We start from the raw sequence: 20,786 nt of genomic DNA, 5'->3' as shown, positions 1-20,786 counted from the left end.
GAGGTTTTAGAACTAAGGTTATCAATTGTTGATTGTAGTGATTGGGTTGTTGTGGATTCAGCTTGAGAAAGTGAGTCTAAGTTCGATCCTACCAATATAGCTTGAGAGAGTAGATTAATTGAGGTTTTGGGTTGTTCATAATTGTTATGCTTGTCGAGGTTCGAGAGAACTCGCTAGAATCGTGATAGTTGATCGAGATATGACTATTGCATCTAAAGTCTAGCCTACCCACTAAGATTCAATAGTTTTCAGTAAATAGTAATCACCTGTATACCAAAATTGGCAATTAATCAATCACGTCCCCAAGGATCCCTCTCTACTTGAATACTCCCCTATTTTCGTAGTTGTTAATTGACAAATATAATCCCCCCATTTGACACTAGTTGTCAACCCCTGAAACTTACTTTAATTGTTTCGATAAATTCTATTCTTACAACCGATTAGAACACATCTTTCACTTCGTAATTGAATTCTCTACCGTATCACTCCCTGTGGGATCGACCCCAACTCTTTGTTGGGATTATACTAGATTGCGATCGCCTACACTTAGAATTGGATGTATTATAGTTGAGCGTTATCTAAAAGTTCATGATTTTTGTCGTTGACTTGGTATCACCAAGTTGTCTCTTGGTAGACACGTGTTATAGAAAAGTTAAATGTTTTATCTTCTGCTTGTATAGACAAGAATTAATGCAATTGAGATAGATTCTATAGTCAACGGCGGAGCCAGAAATTTCAATAAGGGGGTTCAAAATCTGAATAAATAGACACACGAAGTAGCCGAAGGGGGTTTGCCTTCTACTATATATACCTAAAAAATTATTTTAACCAGGTATAAATAATATAATTTTCCGCCGAAGAGGGTTCGAATGTACTCCCTCATTGTGAGGTGGATCCGTCACTGTCTATAGTAAATCAGAAGTTCAGTAATTTTAATACTCAGATTGTCTGGGACATCCTCAGATTATAATGATGAGACGAGTTATAGGCAATTCAAATGGACATCCATTAAAGAACCTAAAGATTCTTTTAAATGATGAATTTTCTGGTACGATTTGTTACCCATGCAAGTTAATTGTGAGACCATCACCAATATTGAAATTTGAGTCCTTTGCATTCAAGGAACGTATACATGGTATATGCTCTTGCATTCTAGGAATGTATACATGTGAATATTTGTGGACCTATTCACCCGCCTAGTGAGTTGGTAAGATACTTTATGGTCCTTCTTCTTGATAGTCTCATGCGTGCCTATCGTCATCTTGCACTTTGACATTTGTAAAATTGTTGGCAACAACAATATGATTAAGACATAATTTGTTGATAATTAGATTAAGTCCATCAACCTTGATAACACTGCAGAGCTTTCATCCCAAACATTTAATGATTATTGTCTATTGATTGGGATTGAATAAATTCAATATTGAAGTAAATGTAATAGTGTAAAATAAAGTTTATCAATTCAAATGTGCACTTGATTATGATGGGACCACAACTCACCTCCAAAAGAGGTAGAGTAATTGAGAAGAAACATATCTGAAATTTACTATAATAGTAAATTAGAAATTTACTAAAGCAAAATGTAATGTGATAGTAAACTTGGAGTTTACTACTAATAATAATTTTATTAGTTAACATGAATGATTGACAATCTCAAAGATGTGCATACAGAGTAATAGGTATACATTGAAGAACTAGAAGATTATTCAAGAATTCTTTATGTTACTTGTTCTCGTGATAAGTTGATTGGATCAACTAATGTTGGGACTAAATTTCTACATTCTGAAAAGTGTAAAAGGTGAATATTGGCCCGTTTACTTGTCATGTGTTTTGTTGAATTAGATGCATCAATAAGATGATGATCACATGTGCGTTTATTATCAACCTGCAGTTTCACATTCACAAAATTGTTGTGCAAAGTAATTGAGTTAAGAGCATAACTTTCAGAATATGAAATAAAGATAATTCATCTTTAATATTATTGATAAATATCCAAGCTGATGTGACATTCAATGCCTCAAATAAATAGTCAATCATTGCTTATGATAATAAAGTCTCATGGTTTTAAATATAATGTATTACTTACTAAAGTAATTGTATGCATCAGACCAATAAATTATGATCAATTTTTCTCTCAATTGATTTATGGTCGGGGACCAAATTTTTTTCATCTGATAATTTTAATGAGTAGTATATGATTAATGAATATATCATGATACACAAAGATGGATTCTCCAAAATAGATTGAGATATATGTTAGTTTGTCTAACATAAGCGTGAGATAAGAAGCAACACAAGAGTTGTAAATGCTCCTATTGAATGTCCCTAAATGATAGAGTCTAAAACAAGCATGAAGCATGATAGACCAATCGATTCTAAATAAAATAATCCTTGAAAAAATGAGAGAAATAAATGATTGAAATGATCATAATGAGGAGGCAATGTGCTCTTGAAGATCATATGACATAACACTTCATGAAATCTCATGAGAGAGGTAGGAACCTGAAAATAATGAAGTGATAAGATCTCAATAAGTTAAGTCATATTGTGAACAGACACAAAGTGATATTTTGTTGATGATATTTTTGATACAATATAGCGCAATATTGTAAAAGAATACGGGGATATGAATTCTAAGTCTATTAAAGCATACTAGCGAGAAATATTTATCAAGTTAAAAGTGGAATAATGCATCTTGGTAAGCGTAAAGCTTATTTGACTTGAAGTCTAGACACTAGAAGATGTCATATATTTAATAATGAATGTTGTCACTTGACAAAATTGATATGAAAATACCTGAAGGATTCAAAATTTAAAACTTTTGCAATATTTTGGGAAACTAATTTATAATCCTCATATAGATTAAATCAAGCAAGAATTTTTCATATTGCTATGCAAGTTGATGACTTGAATTAAGCTCTTAAAGAGTTTTCAAAAGGCAATATATTATTATCTTAAAGAAATTGAAGTGAGTAGCTTGCATAATTCTTTGATCCCGAAAGAGGTTTCATAAAAGGAGATAGCTCGAAATATATTTCGCCAAATCTTTTCTACACACATTAGCTCCAAAAGAGTGGTGATATTAATGTACAACAAATTCGTTTGAGTGACAATGTGGCTGATTTGTTCATCAAGTCTCTACCAACTACAACTTTCAAGAAGATGGTGCATAAACTTGGAATGTGAAGATTTAAGTATCCGGATTGATGTTCTCATTAGGGGGATTGATGTTCTCATTAGAGGGAGTTAATATGCATTGTACTCTTTGTCCCTTACGAGGTTTTATCCCACTGATATTTCCTTGTAAGGTTTGTAATGTGGCGGCCAAGATCATATTATTAGATATGTGTAATCGTTTCCTTCACTAGAGTTTTTCCTTTTTTAAAGATTTTATAGTAAAAATTTGAACGATGCACATCATCTCGAGAACCATTGTTGTCCCCAAGCGAACCCTTGGTGTGGCTTAACTCATAGAGGAAGACTTAAATAATAAGATAATTGTCTTAAAAGATAAACACATGAAATAACTTGGAATGTCTTGAAAGAACATTCATCTAGCCAAAATGGCAACTCAAAGTCAACATAAGCCAATAATAAGATAATGCCAAATGAACTAACTAACTGTCTATGAAGCTTCTAAACTAGGAGGGATGTCGGGACAAGACCCCCGATCATACTAAGAAATGAAAACTACTAAAGCAATATAAATAGAGGCCCTCTTGAAAGCAATGTGGCTCACCACAAGACTCTGAATGCTCAACTGGATCAACGAAGCGTTGGATGCTGATCCTAGTTACCTGTATCTGCATCATAACAATAATGCAGGCCAAATGGAATCGGTACATTGAATGTATGAGCATGCGAGGGGAATTCTAAAATAAGACATAAGCTTGAAAGGAACTGAAAGAAAATACCTGGGCTCAACTCAACTCAACTTAACTCATTTCAATAAACAACAATTATATAAATGCAATATAAAGAAGGCTTTTAAAACATGGATAACAACTCTGTTTATGTAGAAATACAATAATAACTCTGTATGTATGCAAAGATACAATATGAACTCTGTGTGTGTATAAAAATACAAATAACTTTGTGTATATAAGAATACAAAATACTTCTGTGGGAGTTTCTCTAACCAACAACCATCACTTAAGAGTTATGTGATGATACATCATTTTACCTCACGCTGCCAGGGTCGTTCTATAACTTGCCAAGTGCATAGAACCTAACTACTAAGTGGATCCACTAGTCTATGCTAAAAAGCACTAAGGAATCATCTAAAAAGTATGACCCCTTTCAACCCATGATGGCCACATGGTTTATGGGGGCTAGGAGTTGTCTGAACTCTCCCCCATTTCGGTGCACAATTCTACTCCTAAAAGATACTGGCTCATATGTTTAAAAACATAACTTCTTTCTGTGGTTTGAGATTATTGCTCAAATCTTAGCTCAAAGGCTTTCTTGGAAATCAAAGTTTCCTCTCTTGCTTAATTGTGAAGCCATTTAATCTTTGGGAATACATAGTCTCGATATACTCTTTCGAAGAAATGAACTTCAATCTTTACTCTTTACTCAACTCAAAACTTATGTCTTAAAACAAAAGTTAAAACATTTGTAAAAGACTTTTGGAAGATTCTATGAACTTCTCTTGACTTGACTCTTAACTTTCCTTGAATTGAATTATGGATTCAAGGCTCATGATCTCATGTTATAGATGATTTCATGTTGTTTAGACGTACCTTATAGTGTTGAAATCAACTAGAAAACATAGGTACGTTGTGAGGGAACTCAAATGGAAAGAAGTGGGAAAAGGTGGAAGGCCAAGCAACCCTGTCGTTATGAGTAGCGCGGGGCGCCAGAGCCTGAACTACAAAGGCTGGCTTGGGCGCACTGGCTGGCGCGGCGCCCCAGAGGCCAAACTTCAGAGCTTGATGATGGGGGATCTGAGTGGCACGACCCCCCTTTTTCCCAGATTTTGACGAATTCTCTTGGTCGTTTTCAACTCTAAACCCTCTAGATTCAATTGGTTCTTTCCCCAAATAATTAGATTCGACTACATAACCAAAATATGCAAGAATCTATTCAAAAAGACATCTAATTTCATGAATTTAAATCAAGAATTCCTTAACAACTTCAACCATCAAGAACCCAATAAAAACTTCAACAAAATCCACCAAGAACTCAATTTCTATACTTTGAAGAATATAATTTCGCTGAATTAAATCATGATTGGCGCGTGGGTGAATGAACCCAAAGCTATGTGATCTCACATACCTCGTAGGGATCAACCCTAGACGAAATCCACAAGCCTAGCTTCAAGAACTTGACGATTCCTTGCTCCTTCTCCTCTTTTCTCCCCTACTTTTCTCTTCTCTCAAAACCCTAACTTATTTTGATGAAGCGTAAACTGAACCAAATCAGTTTAGACCCCAACTTAATTACCAAAAATGAAATAAAATTATTGGGTAGTGAAAAGACCACAATACCCTTCTAAAATGCGGTTTTGACTTTTCTTATCTAGACAACCCAACTTCAAATGGGCATATCTCCCTCATACGAACTCGAAATTTTGCAAAATTAGTGGCGTTGGAAAGATAATTCAAAGATATTACCTATGGTATCTTTTAGCACACCTAACTCATATTGAGATAGGAGTTATGGCCGTTTTAAGTTGACCCAAAACTCATACTTAGCTTAACTTTGTCAAACTTTCCAAATTTGATTATTTCCAAACACGTTTTCTTTCTAATTCTAGTTCTTTCTAGTTCTTTCGTATAGCGGGGTGTTACAATATCTCCCCTTGGAAAAATTCGTCCTCGAATGAGATTACTCTTAGTAGGCTAAGGCGTAACATATCACACCTAGCTCAAATACTCAACAAGCAAAATGTCAATACAACATGCCAGCTTAAAATAAAAACCAAGAAAAGGATTAGTACCTTAATTTGGAACTTCTCCGGATTCTAAGAGACATGGATATCTCTTCTTCATATCCTCCTTAGCCTCCCAAGTAGCTTCCTCAACAAACTGATTTCTCCATAGAACTTTGACTGATGCTACTTCCTTCGTCCTCAACTTGCGAACTTGGTGATCTAGAATCTGAACATGAATCTCTATATGATAAGCTATCCTTGATACCAATATATTCAGTAGGTATGATAAGTGAAGGATCGCCCATGCACTTTTTCAGCATTGATACGTGGAATACCGGATGAACCACTGTTAACTCTTGTGGTAGCTCTAACTCATAAGCTACGTTGCCAATCCTCTTGGATATTCTGTAAGGACCACTATACCAGGGACTAAGCTTCCACTTCTTGCCAAATCTCATAACACCCTTCATGGGTGAAACTTTTAAGTAAACCCAATCATCTACCTCAAACTCTAAGTCTCTTCTCCTAACATTTGAATAGGATTTTTGACGACTCTGTGCTGTTTTCAAGCTCTCTTGAATAACTTTCACTTTCTCCATAGCTTGATGAACTAATTCTAGTCCTATCAACCCAGCTTCACCAACTTCAAACCATCCAATAGGAGATCTGCATCTTCTCCCATAAAGAGCTTCATAAGGAGTTATTTGGATGCTAGAGTGGTAACAATTGTTGTAAGCAAACTCGATGAGAGTTAGGTGATGATCCCAATTACCCTTGAAATCAATCACACAGGCCCTCAACATATCTTCTAAAGTCTGAATGGTGCGCTCTACTTGACCATCAATCTGAGGATGAAAATCAGTACTCAAGTTCACCTTCGAACCCAAGCCTTTCTGGAATGACTTCCAAAACTGTGTAGTAAATTGTGCACCTCTGTCCGAAATAATCGACACCGAAACCCCATGAAGTCTGACTACCTCTTGAATATACAACTTAGCATAGTCTTCTGCTGAATGGGTAGTCTTTACCGACAAAAAATGGGTTGATTTAGTCATTCTATCAACAATCACCCAAACAAAATCATGATGCTTGCGACACCGTGGTAAACCTATGATGAAATCCATATTCATCACCTCCCACTTCCATTCCAGAAGTCACTTAGCAACAAACTCTGCAATGCTCTTCTTCATACTACTCCATCAATAAACTTCTCTCAAATTACGATACATCTTTGTGGAACCTGGATGGATAGAATATCTTAGCTATGAGCTTCCTCCATGATCCTCTCTTGGAGTTCATCCACCCTTGGTACACACAACCTACCTTGATACCTCAATACACCATCTCCCCCTTGTTCAAAAGCCATTACTTTTTGCTTGTGAACATTTGCCTTCAATTCAAGCAAAATAGGATCTTGGTCTTGTTTCTCTATCACTTTTGACACTAATGATGATTCATCCCCATACATCACCACTGCTCCTCCTTCTGTGAAATCCATTAGTCGAACTCCTAATCGTGCAAGTCTATGCACATCTTTTGCTAACTCTTTCTTATCTTCCTCAACATGGGCGGTACTACCCATAGATAACATGTTCAAGGCACCAACAACAACATTAGCCTTACCTGGGTGATAAAGAATACTCATTTCATTATCCTTGAGTAACTCTAACAACCTTCGCTGTCACAGGTTAAGCTTTTTCTGACTAAATACATATTGAAAACTCTTGTGATCGGTGAACACTGATGTGTCACAAATTCTTCGCACATTTGATGCTTGAAAACTAAGGATTAATACTTGAATCGAGTGTATTTATGAAAGATTTGATGTATTTGTTGAATGTCTAGACAGGTTGTTACTTGCATGGAAAAAGTTAAAAAAGAAGCATAAAATGACTGGATTGAAGGAAACACCACGGAGCCCAGTACGGGCCATAGTCATCATAACGGGCCGTCACAATGGCCGTGGTGATGAAGTAGTGAGCCTGGAATCTTGAGACTAATGATCAAAGTCCACGTGAAGACTACAGATCCCTAGACGGGCTGTTGTCCTCATGATGGATCGTGATGCTGATCGTGGAGATGAACTAGTGGGAAGACCTCAAAGAGTTATACATTGGGTTGGCTAAGTAAAGACCACGGACACCCAAATGGGCCGTGGTCATCATAACGATCTATGATGCAGCCCGTGGTAAATTTCTAGTGTACATGCCTTGAAGAACTGCGTGTTGAGATTGCTATGTAAGGACCACAGGAACCCAGACGAGCCGTGGTGCTCATAACGGGTCATGAGGCAAGCTGTGAAGGATTTCAGTGAATAGACCTTGAAGACTCACATTTCAGCTGGCCAAGTATAGACCACGGCATGCATCACGGACCGTGAAGCTTGTGACAGACTATCAAGCTGTCTGTGAAGCTGCCCGCATTTCAGTCCTACTTCGAGTAGGACTCTTTTTAAAACACTATTTTTAAATTATTAGGTCGTTTTTCATGTTTTATCTTATCTTACCGTGAACGATGAACGAGTTTCTATAATTCTCAGTTTGTGATTTTTGATTTGAACATTGAATTAAGTTTGATGTTTGGATTTCCGCTTCTTGAATTATCAAAGTGTTTGTTAATTGCTTATTCTCGTAAGTACTTATTAACATGTTTTCATTCGATAAATCTGAACATTTACGTTAAATCATGAGTGGCTAAACACCACAACTGGGGTTGTGGGATCCATGACGTAATTCTAATTGTGATTTCGTAAAATGAGTGAAAGACAATTTGTAGTTACAAACTGTAGTGTAGTTTTCGTTATTCATGTATTCTGATGAGTGCACGCATTAGAGTGAGCTTGTATTTGTCATTTGTTCGAGAGAAAAATGATAGTTAGGAAAAAGCTAAACTAATCTAACTAAATGGAGTCAAAGTTTGAGTTCTAGAGAAAAGAACCTTAACACCATTGTAGGCGAGGGTAAATCGTGTAACACTCTAGGACCGAGAGGACTTGAGTGAAGATTATCTGAGTAGACTGAGAAGTTTTAGATATAGCTAACTCACATGTATTTTGTAGAGATAAATTTCTTGAAACTCAACTACGGAAGAACATTAGACGCAATGTTATGTGGAACACAATCCTAGTTTCAGTTAATTAGTGAAACAACTTCAAAACTGATATTTTGTTCATGGTTGAATTAGACTTTAGTTTACAACTTTTGTTACCAAAGCGTTAACGCTAAACCTATTTTACTTTCAGTAATAGTTTATTTAGGAAATAATAATGACATTTGAGTAAAACGCGATAGTGAAATTATTTCTGCAAAGAAATTCTCCGTGGGATCAACCTCAACTCACGTTGAGTTCTATAAATTGACTTCGACCTTTTATATCTCTTAATTGAGGTGTAAGTTTGGACGTATCAAATTTTGGCACCGCTTGGTGAGTCCAAAAATTGGACTCATTTAGGGCTTTATTTTGATAGAATTAGTGTTCTCAAATGCATATTTTGTCTCAATATTTGATGAAAACCCTTAAGTTTCAGGTATTTGTAGTTTGAGGGAAAGCATGGACATTACTTAGCAAAAAGGAACAAAAGCAGCTGAAAGAACGAAGAAATGAAGATTTTAGAATCGCCGAACCCATTCAGCAAGTCGGTAAAAGGTCTTACCTCGCCTTTTGTTGTGCTGAGCCCTGAAAGAAAGGATCAAATTGGCGGTAACAAAGAAGTAGTCGGCGTGTCGCCGAGCAGTTTCGCAAAGCAGTACTATGTCGCCCAATGATAAAAAACATGACGATGCTGAAAGATTGAGCAAGGAGGCGATGAAACCTACCAAATGGCGGATCGGCGAGTTGATTGGCGATCTCAACTAACGGCGCCGAATGATCCACTACAGTACAGATTTTTGAAAACTATAAATACTCGTTGAGAGTTTTAGCTTAATATGAAATTTTTAATATATAATTTTTAACATAGACTTTTGAGTTCTAAGTTTGGAGAGGGTTTTCAAGAACTTGATGATTCAAAGGGTTTCAACTCCAAGAATTTGGACTTGGGTTTTGTGGATTCTTCACTCTTGGCTTGTTTTGAGACTTACATCTTCATACCCATTTGAATGCAAAGTCATATTAGTATAAATTTCTATCTATTTTACATGTCTAGATAAAACCCCAATTCTTGGGGTGTGATTTTGCGAATATGGGTTAGATTATATATTGGGTTTTGCTTGTCGATGATTTATTTGTTGTTTAAATGTGATTTTGTTTAGTAGTTATGGTGGAACTTAATGAAATTCTAGTTGCAAATATGATTTCACCTTTTTGTTTTCGGTTTGCTCGAGAGAGAGGTTGTAAAACTAAGACTACTCACTTGATTGCCGGTGGGATTGGCTCGACATGAGGTTCAACTCGAGAGACTGAACCCTAGTCCTTCTCCCACACACTCAACTCGAGAGAATGAGTGGGCTAAGGCGGAGGCTGTTCTTCATGCGGCAAGTGGGTGTCCGAGAGGAAGCCATTTGATTCGGGGTAAGTTGCTCGAGAGAGAATTTACCCCCACTATAGTCTAGCCTAGTCACAAATATTCAACAGATTGATTATCAAAAGCATGTACCTAATAGTTTAGTTCTTCCCGTATTCTTATCACATCCCAAGAACCTTATATCCTTGATTAGTACTCTTTGCATTTTTGGTATATTTTGTTTAATTGTGAAAAACCCCATTGATAATTGACGCTTGTGTCACCCCTTAGATTTAACATGTTTATATTCAAAAATGTTTTTAGCTATGACTAATTAGAACTAAATTTTATTTTTCTGTTAATTCTCAAGCCCACTCCCTTGGGACTCGACCCCAACCCTTGGTTGGGTTAGTTTACTATTGTACGATCGTAGACACTTGCATTGAAAGTTGTGTCTAGATTATGCAAACATCAAAATGGCGTCGCTGTCGGGGAGTGATGTTATTTGAGAATTTGTAGTTAAGTAAAATATTTGTTCTTCTTAATTGTAGTTCACTTACTTAATTTTCAGTTTTGTTTCTATTGTTTGTGTTGAAAACAGAAAGCATGAGTGTTAATGGCAGCAACAGAAGCCAGGTTGGCCACCAAGATGACATAAAAAATCTCAACGATATCGAAGAGCCCAACATTAATGACCCCCATCTCATAGGAGGCATTGGGGCTATCCATAACGATCACCATGTTGCAACTCTTGCAACGAGAAGGACTTTTCAGTGGATTGGCTCATGGGGATCCTCACGAACATCTTCGATACTTCGTGGATGTGTGTGGACCATTCTCTTTCAAAAAAATCTCTTAGGAGTCAGTTCGGTTAAGGCTATTCCCTTTCTCATTGATGGGAGAAGGGTGCAAGTGGCTGACAGAGTTGCCTCACGAATTCATCACTTCTTCGGAGGAATTGGTAACCACATTTAATGTGTGATTTTTCCCTCCTTCGAAGATGATGACTCTTCGGTTTGCCTAGTGACACTATGGTTAACCCCAAAAATGAGGTTTAAGCTGGACTAGTGTCGTGCCTCTACGTTAACTAAGGCGCTGTTTGGGAGGTAACCCAAAACCATTTATCGCTTTATTTTGCTTTGTTAAAATAATGGTGTGTTGATTGTGCAGATGGAAGTGTGGAGAGTAAACGAAAAGTGCAGATTAACGAGTTATAGGTCCATTCCATGAATTATCGAAGGGTTCGGTGACCCTGAACCAGACCGTCGTTAGACTCAAGAAAAATTCACATTGGAGTTTGTAAAACTCGGTGAGTACATGAAATTTTTAGCGAATCGCCGATCATGTCGGCGATCCCAACGAACATTGCTGTTTATACCCCCACAATAACTGGAGGTTCTATAAAATTCGGCGAAGTAAATGACCACTCTGTGCTATGCTGAGTGATCCGGTGATCGCGACTAATGTTGCCGAATGGGCGAAAATTGGATGGTTTTTCAAGCCAAAGGTTTAAAAGCTTCGATTCATTCCCTTTCCCTCACTTTTTCATCTTCCAAAAAACTTAAACTTGCACTCTAGTTTTACATTTCATGCATTGTTGGAGTATTTTTAGTATCAAATTGTGCTGGGAGTTGGATTACATTGCTTCCTAGCATCTCAATATCCATTTGATCGGCATAAAAGGTTGGTACTTCAAACCCCGTGTTCTTTTTGTCGAAATTGTACTCATTTGCAATCTGTTAATCTTTGATGATGTGTGCTGGGCCTCTATGGTAGGATTAGAATATTTGTTTGCCTGTTAGGTTTGCAAATTTTACCTGTACTAAGTTAAATAGTTAATTCCTGAAGGTTGCGCTTTAAATTGGATGAAAAATCGTGGGTTGTGCATGATTGTCACTAGGTCTAAGCCTAATTTGAGTTGTGCATGCCTTAATTTTATTTTCGAGGGTTGCAGGGTTTAATTTAGGAAAGTTGGGTCGAAAGCAGGCACGTTGGGTCATTTGGCGAGTTAGGTCGAGCTCGCCGGACCACTCGGTGGTTCGCCTATAATCCCCATCTTGCCTTTAATTAAATGCTAAATGTGATGTTGAATTATGTAATTTTTGGCGGAAACATGATGTCGCCGAACGCATTCGGTGTCTCATCGAAAGACTTCTAGTTCGCCCTTTGTCTGCACCCTTGTATTCTCTATGCACTGCACTCAGCGAACCGCCTAAGTAGTTGTGCGCTTCATCAACTGGTTTGGCGAAGTGATTCTGTAATTGAACTGCCGTGCTTTTTTCTGAATACTTTTTAACTTTTTCTCGAAGATTTGCAAAAATGGCTAGGCCAAAAGTAGCTGGAAGAGATATGCCATCCCGACAAACAAGAGCAAAAATTTTTAGGGAAAATACAAAGGCAACAAATCCTCCCAAAATGGATAATGAGGGAAAATAGCCTAGTGCCAGCAAGGGAACAAATCCCCGAGACCCCATTATTCCCTCATGGAGACAAGGATTCTTCACTGCCATCCACTCCTTTTTGGCGGCTCATGACTTGGACAATCTTAGTAAATCAACTATCGCTGAATCTTCTGAAGAAGCTTCACGGGCCATTATCAAATTCCAGGCTGACACATCAAGCATTGATACCCAGACAGATTGAGCGACTGTGTAGACATGATTTTTCTTTACCCCCTTCTCTGTCTTTTTTTAAGTGACATTCTGGATATTTTGTTATTTGCATTAGAGGACAAATGGTTTTTATTTGTGGTGGGGTGAGGCTCACCTTTTGTATACTATTTGTCACTCATATTTTTGTGTATATATTTGGGCCATTCTGTTTAAAAATTGTGTTTTATACATTGTTTCTGTGGATGTTTGAGCTTGTGGCTCCTTTTGTTTTAAATTGCAAAATGATTTTGACCCGGCCGAAAATTTTTGCCACTTCTCGTGTGTTGAATGTGGCTATTCTTTTGCAAAATTTAAGTCTCGGTTCCGATCAATACCGATGACTTGAATAGTGCTCGTGATCGAACGAACAAGAATGTGCAGCTACGATGAGGCCAAATGAAGTTGCATAGACAATATGTGAACTCTTTGTATCTCGTTATGACTAGCCTAGTATCAAATTTAGTCTCTTGTGATGATCATTGCACAGTGCAAAAGTGTGGAGTCTTGTTGACTATAGTGTCAATGCCTAGTATGATAAGCTTACTTTGAAACATGCATGACAGATCCTAGAATTTACCTCGTTGGTTCGATCGACTAAGTAAGGCTATCTCTTGATATGATATTAGGCAACTTTAAAGAGTGTGAGCCAATTTGACATATACCTCTTTGTGGCCTACCTTGTGAGCATGTGTGAACCTCTCTTGAACACCCCTTGAGCCTTACCTTTCTTTGGAAGAAACTTGATGAAATCATAATCTTTCTTTATCCATTACCCATAATCCTCATGAAGTTGTGGTTAGTTTGAATAGCCAACATAGGCCAAAAGCCTAAGTTGAGGGTGTGGTGAAAAGAAAAGGTAAATCAAGAAGTGCAAGAAAGTCCCTCTTACCCATGGTTTTGAGAAAAAAATGGAACCCCTCCATAAAAATAATAAATAAATAAATTTGTGGAATAAAGTACAAAAGAAATGGGGTTTCCAAACAATCCATGGAAAGTGAATAATAGAAAGACTTATGAGCACTAAAGATAATGATGAAGGAAAAGGAAAGGAAGTGTTGTGAGCACCACATTTCATGAGGATGAAAGTCACTGAGCCTAAATGACCATACCTTTGCACTCAGCCCCATTACAAGCCTTTAAAAGACCTTTTTGATCTTGAGTGAGCTGAAACAAATGTTGATCGGAAAATACGGGCAAACCTATGGGTGAAAGCATGCATTGTGTTCTTCCTTGTGAGAGTGAGCGTTGCATTTGTTTCCGGAACTTTAAATGATTAAACCTTTGGGTGTGAAATTGGAATCATTCCTTGTGTGAGGGCATTTGAACACTTTGGTTAAGCTTGAACTTCCATTTGAAGCAAGTATTATGAGCATAAGATTCTTTGATATTGGTGAGTCACAACTTGAATCTTTGAGTGCACATTTGATATTTGCAAAAGTAACTTGAGTCTTGTTGTGTGCATTCATGATTGAGTCTTGTGTAGCACTGTTCGAGACCTCCTTTTTGAACGACTAACCTTGAGTTTGCTTGACGAAAAGCAAAAGTTTAAGTTGGGGGTGTTGATAAGTCCACAAATTGGACTTATTTAGGGCTATATTTTGATGGAATTAGTGTCCTCAAATGCATATTTTGTCTCAATATTTGATGAAAACCCTTAAGTTTAAGGTATTTGGAGTTTGAGGGAAAACATGGACACTACTTAACAAAAAGAAACAAAAGCAGCTGAAAGAACGAAGAAATGAGGATCTGAGAATCGCCGAACCCATTTGGCGAGTCACTAAAAGGTCGTACCTCACCTTTTGTTCCAGTGTACTGAGCCCTGAAAGAAAGGATCAAATCGGCGGTGAAAAGGAGCAGTCGGCGTGTCGCCGAGCAGTTCCGTGAAATAGTACTATGTCGCCTAATGATCCAAAACACGACGATGCTGAAGGATAGAGCAAGACAGTGATGAAACCTAGCAAAGGGTGGATCGGCGATCTCGACTAATGGTTCCAAATGATCCGTTGCAACACAGATTTTTGAAAACTATAAATACTCTTTGAGAGTTGTAGCTTAATATGAGATTTTTAATATAGAATTTTTAACATAGACTTTTGAGTTCTAAGTTTGGAGAGGGTTTTGAAGAACTTGAAGATTCAAAGGGTTTCAACTCCAAGAATTTGGACTTGGGTCTAGTGGATTCTTCACTCTTGGCTGGTTTTGAGACTTAAATCTTCATACCCATTTGGATGCAAACTCATATTGGTATAAATTTCTATCTCTTTTACATGTCTAGCTAAAACCCAATTCTTGGGGTGTGATTTTGTGAATACGGGTTAGATTATCTGTTGGGTCTTGCTTGTTGATGATTTATTTGTTGTTTAGATGTGATTTCATTTAGTAGTTGTGGTGGAACTTAATGAAATTGTATTTGCAAATATGATTTCACCTTTGTGTTTTCGACTTGCTCGAGAGAGAGGTCGTAAAACTAAGACTACCAAATTGATGGCCGGTGGGATTGAGTCAACATGAGGTTCAACTCGAGAGAGTGAACCCTAGTCCTTCTCTCACACACTCAGCTCGAGAGAGTGAGTGGGCTAAGGTGGAGGCTGTTCTTCATGCAGCAAGTGGGTGTCCGAGAGGAACCCATTTGATTCGGGGTAAGTTGCTCGAGAGAGAATTTACCCCCACTATAGTCTAGCCTAGTCACAAATATTCAACGAATTTATTATCAAAAGCATGTACCCAATACTTAAGTTTTTCCCGTATTCCTATCACATCCCAAGAACCCCATCTCCTTGATTAGTACTCTTTGCATTTTTGCTGTTTTTTTGTTTACTTGTGAAAAACCCCATTGATAATTGACGCTTGCGTCACCCCTTAGATTTAACATGTTTATATTTGAAAATGTTTTTAGCTAGGACTAATTAGAACAAAATTTTATTTTTCTATTAATTCTCAAACCCACTCCCTTGGGACTCGACCCCAACCCTTGGTTGGGTTACTTTACTATTGTACAATCATAGACACTTGTATTGAAAGTTGTGTCTTAATTAAGCAAACATCACCGCTGCCGAGGACTTTCAATTCAGAAGTGTTTTACTAGCTTTTATTCTAAGTGTAGTTAGATTTCCTAATTTTATGTCTTGTTCTTTGTCTATGTCTCTTACAAGTGAGTTCGATTGTGTATGTCAAATACCAGAAGTTAAGGAGTCCCATTAGTCCCATACGATCCAGAACTTCGGAAAATAATCCGGAAAATGGTGAACGCACAAGAACTTGAGGCGCAGAGACAAAGATTTGGATTGGAAGCTGAAACCGTCGCAAGAGGTATTCAGCCTAATGCTGTGAACAACCAACCTAGGGTAGTGGATGAAAACATAGCAGTAGATGAAATCATTCCTCTTCACCGCCAACCAATAGCTCCAAGGGGTAGACCACAACCTCTAGCTCACGTGATGTATGGAGAGGATGACTTAGATTTGGATGGAGCTGGAGCTACTGGAGTGATAGTGTTACCTACACTACCTCCAGGTGTTAAATTCACAATCACCAACACTATGATTCAACTGCTGAATCTGAAAGGTATGTTCAGAGGTGCATCGGGTGATGATGCTAACCAATATCTGATGAATTTTGTGGCTATCTGCAAGTCGCAAGAAAATCCTGGAGTTAGCCAGACAACAATGAGACTGAGAATGTTCCCATTGTGTCTTACTGGAGAGGCAAAAATTTGGCTGAATGAGATGCCCAATGACTCAATTAGGACTTGGACTGAACTGAAAGAAGCTTTTGTGGAACGATTCTTTCTAGAATCAAAAGAGCTGCAAATGAAAGACGAGATAAGTGCCCATAAACAGCTACCAAGAGAAGCAATGCATTACACCTGGTGGAGATTCAGCCAAAAGATGAAGAAGTGACCAAACCATGGTCTCACTGAGAGACATCTAAAACATGCATTTTACAGATCTTTAAATTATGTTACTAAACCTGTTGCTGATGCAGTGTGTGGATGATCTTTTATAAGGAAGCCATTCTCAGAGAGCATGTAACTGATGGACGAGGTTTCAAAGAATAAAAGGGCATGGTACACCAGGGATGCAAAAGTAGGAGTTCTTGGGTATACTTATGAACTTTCAGCTGAACAAAGGAAGAGAGAAGAAGAAAGGGATCAAGACATAGCACACATGAGGACCCAAATAGATCTACTCACAAAGCATATTGTCTCCAAGTTTGAAAAAGTAAATGTCGTGGGACAGTCAAACATGTATGAAGATCAGGACATCGATCTAGATGAAGAGGCTAATTACCTGGGCAACCAAGGAGGTTTCCGAAATTATAACTTGGGCAATCAGGGTTACAATTCTGGAAATGCAGGTCAGAACTATTCAAGGGAAGGATAGTATGATAGGCCAACAAATAGAGAGCAGGAAACTGGAAGAACAGAGATGGGTACAAAAATGATCGAAGTGGTGTCTGTGTGCCCCCAGGTAATAGAGACCGGGCGAGTGGTAGTTCTAGCGGGTCTAAGCTGGAAGACATGTTTGCCAAGGTGCTCCAAAAGGTTGAATCAACTGATGCAGGGGTAAATGAGATGAAAGGTGATTTCTCCAGTATGATTCAATTGGTAGACTCTCACACCACCTCCATCAAGAAGATTGAGCAATAGTTGGGGGAACTTTCAGGTTTATTAAATTAGAGGAAGAATGGGTCATTACCAAAATCCCAAGAAGGATGGGCATTGCATGGCTATTGCCACCAGGAGTGGTAAGGCTCTTCCTGACCCTATTTCTGCAGGTACTACACATGAGCATGTGTTAGAGAAAGCTGGAAGAGAGGAGGATGAAGCTGAACAAGTAGATGACTTGGAGTATGCTCAACCATTAGCCAAACCAGCAGGAGCAAAAGAAAAAGAGGTTGAGGGAACCATGCCTTTACAACAGATCCCAAGACCACGTCCTCCTTGCCCTCAAAGGCTTAAAAAGAAAGCCAAAGATGGGAAATTTGCGAAGTTCATCACCATGTTGCGACAACTGTCAGTAAACATCCCACTGGTGGAAGCACTAGAGCAAATGCCGAGATATGCCAAGTTCATGAAGGACTTGGTCACAAAGAAAAGAGCTGTAAGTATTGATTTAACTAACAATATTCATCACTGCAGTGCTATTGCTACCAGGTCTCTGGTACAGAAAAAGGAGGATCCGGGTGCATTCACCATACCGTGAACCATTGGATCAATCAAATTTGCAAAGGCCTTGTGTGGCTTAGGGGCCAGTATAAACTTGATGCCACTATCCATCTACAAGCAACTGGGATTAGGGGTTCCAAAACCAACATCCATGAAATTGATGATGGCAGATAGGTCAGTGAAGCAACCTATGGGCTTTCTATGTGATGTGCTCGTAAAGGTAGACACATTCATCTTTTTGGCAGACTTCGTGATCTTGGATTGCGAAGTAGATTTTGAGGTTCCCATTAATTTGGAAAGACCATTTCTGGCCACAGGACGAGCATTGGTAGATGTTGAGTGAGGAGAACTGAAATTTAGAGTCAACAAAGAAGAGGTAAAGTTTAATATTTGTAGGTCCATAAAGCAGCCACATGCCATGAATGTGGTTTCTGCAATACAGGTCTTTGATGAAGAAAAAATGGGAGCAACTATTGAAAAGAGGCTGGATGTTGAGACCTTAGCCGCAGTGCTGATGAATTTTGAAGCTGATTTTCGATCTGACTATGTAGAGACCGTGAATGCTTTGCAGGGTATGGGAGCGCATCCTAATGCTCCAAAGAAATTGGACCTAGACTTGAAAAACATGCCAAGTCCTCAAGCAAAACCATCTATTGAGGAGCCACTGTTACTGGAACTGAAACAGTTACCCACTCACCTGAGATATCTATTTTTAGGAGCTAACAACACTTTACCTGTGATTTAGGCTGTGGATTTGAATAATGAACAGGTTTAAGCTGTGATCAAAGTGTTGATTAGGTACAAAAGGGCCATTGGGTGGACCTTGCTGATATCATCGGGATACCTCCAGGTATATGCACCCATAAAATTCAACTTGAGGAGGACTGCAGCCCAAGCATTGAACACCAGTGGATGCTAAACCTACCTATGCAAGAGGTGGTAAAAAAGGAGATCATCAAGTGGTTAGACGCTGGGGTGGTGTACCCTATTTTTGACCATCATTGGGTCAATCAAGTGCAATGTGTGCCCAAAAAAGGCAGTATGATTGTGGTTGCAAATGAGAAGAATGAGTTGGTCCCGCAGAGGCCAGTTACCGGATGGCGAGTGTGCATGGATTACAAGAAGCTGAACAAGTGGACCTTGAAGGATCATTTACTGATGCCTTTCATATACCAGATGCTTGACAGGTTGGCTGGCAAAGTGTGGTACTGCTTTTTAGATGGATACTTTGGCTACAAACATATATCAATTGCTCCTGAAGATCAGGGAAAGACAACCTTTACATTTCCTTATGGCACCTTTGCATTTAAAAGCATGCCATTTGGACTATGTAATGCACCAACAACTTTCCAGAGGTGTATGATGTCTATCTTCTCAGACATGGTGAAGGACACTCTAGAAGTCTTCATGGATGACTTTTCAGTAGTAGGCTTTAATGATTGTTTGCTTAATATTAGCAGGGCCTACAGAGATGCGAGGAGGCCAACCTAGTGTTGAACTGGGAGAGGTGTCATTTCATGGTCAAGAAAGGCATAGTCCTTGGCATAAGGTTTCACAAAAGGGGATAGAGGTTGACAAGGCCAAAATTAAGGTGATTGAAAAGTTTCCTCCACCTATTTGTGTGAAGGATGTTCAGAGTTTCTTAGGACATGCCGGATTTTATAGGCATTTCATCAAGGACTTCTCCAAAATTGCACACCCCATGTGCAAGCTTTTGGAGAAGGAGGTGAAATTCATTTTTGATGAGGCATGTCTTAGAGCATTTGAATGCCTGAAGGAGAAGTTGATTTGTGCACCAGTAATCATTGGCCCTGATTGGGCTGAGCTGTTTGAGGTAATGTGCGATGCTAGTGGTATTGCTGGGCACTAGAGTTATAGTCCATACAGATCATGCAGCTCTAAGGTACCTCATGGCAAATAAAGATGCCAAACCAAGGTTAATCAAATGGGTATTACTTCTTCAGGAGTTTGATTTCGAGGTCAAAGATAGGAAAGGTTGTGAAAACCAGGTGGCTGATCACCTGTCTAGGTTAGAGGCTGAAAAGAAAGAGGAGTGTGAACTAGAAATCAATGATGCATTCCCGGATGAGCAGGTATTGGCTGCAACTCTTGATCTTATCCCTTGGTTTGCTAATTTGCTAACTTTCTTGTTAGTGATTTGATGCCTGAGGGGTTGACATTTCAACAAAGAAAGAGGTTCCTGCATGATGTGGGTAAGTATTTTTAGGATGAACCTTATCTGTACAGGGTGTGTGCTGATAACATCATCAGGCTATGTATCCTTGAAGCTTAGATGTTGCATATCCTAGAATCATGTCACTCTTCTCCGGTAGGTGGTCATCATGGAGATGCTTGGACAGCCCACAAGATACTTAAATGTGGGTATTACTGGCCCACAATTCATCAGGATGCGATGGACGTAGTAAGGAGTTGTGATGTGTGCCAACGACAATGAGCCATCTCTCGGCGCCATGAGTTACCTATGACACCTATTTTGGAGGTGGAGTTGTTTGATGTGTGGGGAATTGATTTCACGGGGCTATTTGTGAGCTCCTATGGGCAGAAGTACATATTGGTTGCAGTGGATTATCTGTCCAAATGGGTTGAGGCAGTCTCTTTGGCCGAGAATGATGGCAAGAGTGTTGTTGGTTT

General features: G+C 38.6%; 2 protein-coding genes across 2 annotated transcripts; both read left to right on the top strand.

The window, feature by feature from the left end:
- The first annotated feature begins 17,652 nt into the window (after positions 1–17,652).
- LOC125837493 (uncharacterized) lies at positions 17,653–18,171 on the top strand. Its single transcript, XM_049516598.1, has one exon. It carries the CDS (start codon positions 17,653–17,655, stop codon positions 18,169–18,171), a length of 519 nt encoding a protein of 172 aa, XP_049372555.1.
- Positions 18,172–18,297: 126 nt separating this feature from the next.
- On the top strand, positions 18,298–20,296 carry LOC125837492 (uncharacterized). Its single transcript, XM_049516596.1, has 5 exons — positions 18,298–18,462; positions 18,577–18,870; positions 18,933–19,491; positions 19,595–19,968; positions 20,099–20,296. Exons 1-5 carry the CDS (start codon positions 18,298–18,300, stop codon positions 20,294–20,296), a joined length of 1,590 nt encoding a protein of 529 aa, XP_049372553.1.
- Positions 20,297–20,786: the final 490 nt, after the last annotated feature.

This window comes from Solanum verrucosum, unplaced genomic scaffold (assembly GCF_900185275.1).
Source record: "Solanum verrucosum unplaced genomic scaffold, falcon-dt-bn FXZP01000092.1, whole genome shotgun sequence".
Classification (NCBI taxonomy): Eukaryota; Viridiplantae; Streptophyta; class Magnoliopsida; order Solanales; family Solanaceae; genus Solanum; species Solanum verrucosum.
Note: the sequence above shows the minus strand (reverse complement) of the source record. Positions and strands in the feature narration are given on the sequence as shown.